This window comes from Rhipicephalus sanguineus, chromosome 3 (genome assembly GCF_013339695.2).
Source record: "Rhipicephalus sanguineus isolate Rsan-2018 chromosome 3, BIME_Rsan_1.4, whole genome shotgun sequence".
In the NCBI taxonomy this organism is placed as follows: domain Eukaryota; kingdom Metazoa; phylum Arthropoda; class Arachnida; order Ixodida; family Ixodidae; genus Rhipicephalus; species Rhipicephalus sanguineus.
This window is the reverse complement of record NC_051178.1, coordinates 231,454,016-231,461,186: the sequence shown is the minus strand read 5'-3', so window position 1 is coordinate 231,461,186 and position 7,171 is coordinate 231,454,016. Positions and strand designations below refer to the sequence as shown.

General features: G+C 41.2%; 1 protein-coding gene across 1 annotated transcript in view; it reads left to right on the top strand.

Annotated features, from left to right (window-relative positions):
- The first annotated feature begins 1,375 nt into the window (after positions 1–1,375).
- Positions 1,376–7,171, top strand: part of LOC119388382 (nuclear cap-binding protein subunit 1-like) — a 41,912-nt gene continuing 36,116 nt past the window's right edge. The window contains 7 exon segments of the mRNA XM_049413932.1: positions 1,376–1,517; positions 1,800–1,891; positions 2,039–2,139; positions 3,676–3,760; positions 4,709–4,780; positions 4,854–4,961; positions 5,127–5,174. Coding sequence (XP_049269889.1) covers positions 1,478–1,517; positions 1,800–1,891; positions 2,039–2,139; positions 3,676–3,760; positions 4,709–4,780; positions 4,854–4,961; positions 5,127–5,174 — 546 coding nt within the window. The 5' untranslated portion in view covers positions 1,376–1,477.

Below are 7,171 nucleotides of genomic sequence, written 5' to 3'. Positions count from 1 at the left end.
GGAATCATGTCCACCATCCTTCACATTTGTTAAAATGAATGTGTAGATCACTTCAAACTGATTGAGGAGAAAATGCAACTCAGTTGGCCTTGTACCTGATCTATTTTGAGGTGAACAACACTCCAGCTAACGAACCACTTTGATGACTTTGAAAATGGTACACCTGCTGCAAATAATTTGATGGTGGCAGTGTTTAACTACACTATGAAGAATACTGCTATATCGTTGCATAATTAATATTTCTTAATTCTTGGGTATTACGTTGGGTTTGTGGGGCTTTTATTAAAAGTTGAAGGTGTATAATTAAATGTAATGAGTTAATTAAGGGGGAAATAAAAATAATGGAAAAAACAGCACTAAAAAGACAGGACAAGAAAGGACACAGACCACTGCGCCGTGGTCTGTGTCCTTTCTTATCCCGTCTTTCTATCGCTGCTTTTCCACTCATAATCATAAACCAACCAACCCAAGATGCGTACCCTACTGCAATAAAGAAATTTCTTGACTATCTATGGGTTGCAAGGGCGTGCAAATAGTATGCGTTTGGTTCAACTAGCTTCCGACAAACCTTTTTTATTTTTAAGGTCTGGACACCGCATGGCCTGGACACCACATGGCCTGGACACCACGTGGGCCACGACATCTGATAGTACTAAATGCACATTTCTTTGTGCCTTCAAATTTGTGCTGTTCAGATCATGAAATAACACGTTCTTTTTCAGACATTACTCTAAACACGGGAAGTGCCTTTACAGGTAAAAACCCTGGCCCATGCCCTTAGTTCATAAAGGGCCTGTACGTGCCAAGCACTAGTGTACCGTGCATCAGCTTGTAATCGCCATTTGCCACAGCTCGATCTCAATGATTTCTTTCAATGTTGAACCAAAATTTATGCAACCTGTTGTATATTATATTCTACTACTTTGTTCATAATCTGGTTCTGCATAGAAGGGAGCGCGAAACGGCCAAACGTGGAAAGTGATTTTAAAGATATGTTGAAAGATATGTTTCACGGCTCGGACCGCGTTCCTCCTTGTCGCCAATGCGAGAAAATTTTGGGAAAAGGGGGAAGTTGGTTAAAATTAAGTTTTTGCTCAATCGAGGTTAGGGGGGTTCGGATGCGTGGGCTCCTGGACCACGAAGGAAATATGATTGGTTATGTGTACTTTCAAACACACACAAATGCTACCGTAAGTGAATAGCAGCTTTGGTTTTGGTTTCGAATATTATTGCTAAGCTTAAAAAGAGTACAATCATTTTTGTTTAATTTTAACGCAATACTGTATGCTTAATTATAAGTTAATTTATCAAAAATATTAATATAATGTTTTGCATAATTTACAAAGCCAATCCATATCCACTTTGTAGGTAGACTAGGCGGTCAACAATCCTCAATGGCGTCGCTTGTTTCGTTCTCCTGCGTGGACCAACTTCAGTTCTAACTGCACTCAACAATTTGATTGCGATTGTAGACATAATGAGCCGAAGAAGAGCGTACGAAGACGACGACGACGATGGTAAAACGTTCTCGAAAAATAAGATGCATTTTCGCCGGCAGTGACGCACTATAATTTAGGAGTATCGTTAGCGTCTTTTTCACGTCGCACTTTGACGTACCGGAGCCGGCGAGTGTTGATATTTGCCGTTCGCGCTGGTCATTTTGTGTATGTGCCTGCAGCACAAACTTTTGGTCGTAGATGGTAATGCCACGTGTTGCGTGGCAAGTTTGCCTCGCAAGTTCCACCCGGTCTTCACGCCATGTATCGCTGTGTGCTCATTCCTCGTTTCGCGATTTCCAGATTTCCGCGTGCGCAAGCGGCGGAGGGTCAGTTCGGAGCCCAGAGAAATAGAGGATCGGTTGAAGTCTTTGATAGAAAGAGTCGGTGAGAAGGTGAGTGGGAGGTGAAACGCCCTATGTGTTTTATTATATCTTATTTCGTGCGAAATCGGAGTTATTTGACTTAGCTTCCACGTTCAGTGTTCTAGGGTAAATCGGCTACATGGATCTCTTATTTATTCATCTTTTCCCGCTGTGCAGAGCACATCATCGCTTGAAAGCAACCTAGAAGGATTGGCTGGTGTGTTGGATGCAGATCTCCCAAGTTACAAAGGAAACATATTAAATATCTTGGTGGAATGGTATGTGCATTGTTTAGTGCATCTTGACTTAGCTGTGTTTTCTCTAAGTATCCAGACAGTTCTGCGCATTGCCGATTGTCTTAAACAAGTCGTAACAGACCTTGTCACTGTAAAATTTCGTTCGGAAAGCTATTAATGTCTCATGAGGACATAGTAAAGGATGAATTAGTGGAATGTTAAGGATGAATATCCTTTATTCTTCTTCTTATTATTATTATTTATTAAGAACCTGCTTTGCCATAAGGCATTACAGCAGGGATCTCTTAAGTTGTGGTGATCTCTAAGGGAAATAAAAAAGTGGGAGGTAAACTAGATTTAAGAGGACAGAATCGGGTGGGCCACTTGACATCCTTATATGGCAATATCACTTTTGACATTCTCAAGGCATCAATATTGCAGGACTCGATAATTGTGCCTCTCGCAGTATTTGCATTGTCATCCTTTATGCGTGTTTTCATTGCTGATTGTATGTGTATGCACACAACTTGCTGTATCATACTTTTACAGGCCTTGGCATGCACAAATAGGGTTGTCACCTTTTCCCGAAAAAGAAAACCCCGGCCCTTCAAAGGGACGAGGCAGGGAGGAGGTGTTAACAGGAGATTAAATTAATGTTGAACAATAGACACCATGTCAAGTCTTTGACATGCAGTGCCATTTAATGTAACATTGCTTTCCTTCAGCGAAATAAACCTGATGCACAGGTACACAAAAACAGAACACTGAGCTAACTAACTAGAAGCACACATTGTTGGGCTAGTCGGTTCATGTTCTTTCAGAAGCCACGGATGTGGCTATTTCGCACAAAGAAAACACAAGGGGAGGGTTAAGGGGTGCTAACTACTCTGGCATAAAAATACCTGTGATTGGAATGACACTTGTACTAAAAGTAAGACTTTGGTTATTGCTCTGAATATGCTGCACTGAGAAGGAACCACACATACTTTGTCCATAAAAAGCTCTTCTTTGCATCTGAATCCACCAGGCCAGTGACATTATAGACAAAAACGAACGTTAAAATGTATGCAGTGCATATGCCACAAAAATATGATATTCATATATGCATAAACGCGCAATAACATGCCTTACTCCAACGCTACACTTTAAGGGATCTTAAGAACTGGTTTACTAACAGTGTAAGAGTGTTGGTGATTGACGATAAATATTTACCATCGTAGTTGTTGAAGTGGCGCTTACAAAATGCCCCAGAAATAAAATAATTGCGACATTCTGACAAAAAATCTGGCCTTTGGTGGTCGATCTTAGGTACGGACCGGCGACCGGCCCGCTATCTAAAAAACTGGCTGGGCCGGTCCAAAACCAGACAGGTGGCAACCCTTAGCACAAATACTTTTTTAGTGTTAGCCCTCTTGACCATAGGTTGGCAAAAAATGTAGAGCTCACTCAGACTCACTAAAGAAATATATATTGTGCTTAGGGCTCACTTGGACTCAAACCCACCAAAATTTTCCTCAGTCGGACTGCAGTACAGAATCTCTTGTGAAGGTAATTCGTTTGTGCTCGTATTTCTTGCAGTGCCATTTTCATGCCAGAGAAGACAACCATCTACACAACGCTCATTGGCCTGCTCAATGCACGTAATTACAACTTCGGTGGTGAGGTAAGCATTAACTGGTTGGAAGCTTTGAGAAACCTTCATCCTTATGTAGAATAGATAGCTAACTAAAATATATAGTAACAACATAGCACCCATATGGACCATCAGAAATTGACCCGCAATTTCATACAAATTGAAAATGCAACAAGTTTCTTTTTTTTTTTATATAATGTTAGCTTCTATAGCACAGCAGAACTAAAGCGATGCACGTTTGTAAAGAACATGCTCAACACTCGAAGGCATTAAAAGCCACCACCGGGGCACTTTTACCAAAATCATTGTCTAAAAGCTGAGCTCGTTCTTTCGAGATCAGAAATGCTTTTGCGGTGGAAGTTTTCTGGTCATTCATCGTGGCAAGTGCATGCTGGTGAATAAAGTCCAAGTGGCACCTTCTGAGGTAAAGAACGTTTGGTGAAAACAGGAAGAAAAGAGAGGAATGAAAATTCACTGTAATTATTGAGAACTTACCTTCTGGTACCTTGTCGCAAATTATAAAGAAGCGAAGCCCCTGTAGGAACACGTATGATCTAACGGTGACAGCATGTACTATGGTTTTTATTTTTTGAACATCAAGTAGAGGAAATAAATTCTATATTGATAATGTCTGTAGTGTTGCAATTATTTATTGCATTCAGTCCTTTGATAATTTAGCCTCAGTGTAAATTGCACTCGTGGGAGTCTGGTATGCCTGTACAACTAAGGATCTAAAGCTTGCATCAGGTGCTGGGCGGCATGAAGAGCTCCCTGGGGCCTGCACAGAGGTATATAAGGGGGGAATGTGTGTGAGCTTCTCAATATTTGAAGCATCAGCTCAGTTTATGACTCTACCCAACGGGTTAAAGTGAGCAGGTCATGTGTTGAGAACCCTTGTTCGTGTGCTGCTGCCGTTTAGTAAGTAAAGTCCAGCTGATCAAGCATGTGTTTTTAAATGCTGCATTGCATTCCTTGCAGCTTGTGGAGCTCTTGGTGAAAAATTACAAGGAGCGGCTCAAAGATTGCAAGTTTGAAGATGCAAGGATCATCGTAAGTTTCATCTGGCAGATATATTCCATACATCATTGCCGCAATGAATGCAACATCATGTTCATTGTTGTAGGTGCGAGTCTTTGCGGACCTTGTCAACTGCCACGTCATTTCAGTCGGCTCAGTGGTCAGCCTCTTTGAAAGCATGCTGGAGGTCACCCTTGAGGAAAATATACCACAGGTGAGCTCGACACTATAACACCTTGTGCTTTTGTAGCACCCGCATAATATTTTCCGAGCATTGTGAGAAATAAATGAGCTGATTTGATCATTCTTGAGCCATTCACAACTTACGTTTCCTGTTGGTGTTCATCGTTTTGGTTCTATTTCTCATTTCAATTTACAGGTTCGCTCTGACTGGTATGTCTATGCTGTCCTCACTGCATTGCCTTGGGTGAGTGAGTGTGTTTATATGCATATGTTGGGGCTGAATATGTTTGTTCAAAGTACAGTTATGGAAGTGTTCAAACAGTATTATATTTGGTACTGACCATGACATCATTTAAGTTAATCAAGAGTGTTGAAGTAAAGTGTTTATGCATGTTCATTTTAAGGGCCCCTAAACCACCCAGAGGTCGAAATTTAGTTGTGGCGTTGCAGTTGGGCACGAGTCTACAACGAACACAAAGCCGCGAGAATTTTTTTCGAAATGGCGCAATAATAGCCGAGTTACACACGTTTGATGATCGAAATGCGGCCTCCGCTTATTTCGCTCTTTCCTTCGCTATGCTCCGTTCATTGACCCGTCTCTCCTCCTGGCCTAGTGTACCTCCTTGCATGGCGAGGAGGATAAGCAGGGAGTGTAGGTAGCTGCAGGGAGGCAAACAGGTTCTTTCTACTGCTGATATGAGCAGATTCTACTGGTGACATCACAGCCAACTCTGGGTATACCAAAAGGCCCGAAGAGGAGCATAAGATTCTTTCTTTCTTTTTCTCTCTTTTTTTTTGCACAGCAAATAGCCCTGTCACGTCTGGCACTGATGATTGTGACGGCATTCATTGTGAACTCTATGCGCATGTTCGCTTGAAATGTAAAAGAAAAATATCCAAGCAGGTTTAGGGGCTCTTTAAAAGACCACTGGCATGAAAATTTGTCTCTCTTTTTTTGCTTTAGTATTTAGTGTATTAGATTTAATAGCTATCCATTTTATAATCACAATATGTGGCCCCGGTTCATGAATGCTAAAAAAATTTCGTGTTCGGCTTGCTTCCTCATTACACCATGAATATAAGTGGTTGCTTAATATCTGTCTGCATCAAGCTGAATAACTGAAATAGCAACAGATGACCAACAAGAACTAGTACTGTGACTTAGCTATACCTCCATTCTGCTGTTTCTACTTATTAAGTTTGTTGTAATTTTAAGGAAAACTCTGTTTAGTGTATTAGATTTAAGTCTTATCACAAGTGTCGCATGTCGTCCGCGATTAGTGTGATGGAGCAGAAACAACAACAAACAAAAAAAAACAAAGCAATGCTTTTAGAAGAAATCTTGGGAACCTCTTTAGGCAGATTATAAGGCAAGAATGAGCATTTTCAGAAGTATAGTTGAATGGAGTTGGCATTCCATCTGCGAGGCAAGCAGCAAAAAAAAACGACATGTATAAAAGAGGGACACAGCACTAACTGCCTACTGAAGGCTTTTATCAAAATCACGCAATATAAGAACGGCATTGGGGTAGAGGGGAGGGGTAGCCAACAAACCACACCAAATGATGTGCATCCAGATAACCCATCTTGCAGCTGTACACAATGGCAGATGGCATGTCAACATGTTTGGCTGAACCTGTACATGAAAAAGTTTCTTGAATCTGTCGGGTCACCTTGTTGTTGTACCTGCTCCTCGCTTTCCTGGCTCTTCAAGAAAAACAATTCGTTAAGCTGTTAGTCATTGTGGCAATGCATAGTTTGGCTTCACACACGTGGTATTCCTTTTATAGTACTAGAACAATATTATACAGTGGGATCTCGTTGATACATTTTTCATGGGAGCTGGAAAATAAAACATATTATGCAAAAATCGTATTAACCAAAGAGGTTAAAAAAAGGAGGAAAACATATGCATACTCTGTCAACAAGTCACTTTTATTGGGCAGCATTGAAGTATAGCTGGTCAATTTGCACTGCACTTTCTTCTTTTCAACGTCTAGGAGTAAATTCTTCTGAAAAGTAAAAGAAGAAGCTGCAGTTCGCTCACTCAGCTCTGCATTCGCGACAAAGTTACGATGTGCGCCCATGTGTTCGAGTGCATCGCTTGCTGTTGGTAACGATCTTTTCGCCGCAAAACTGACCCTGCTGCGGCCTCAGCGGCTCTGCTTTGTCCAGATAATGGCTTGTTAGAAAGCAGTTTGAGCTAGTATACCAAAACATAAATGTAGGATTTCTAGATAT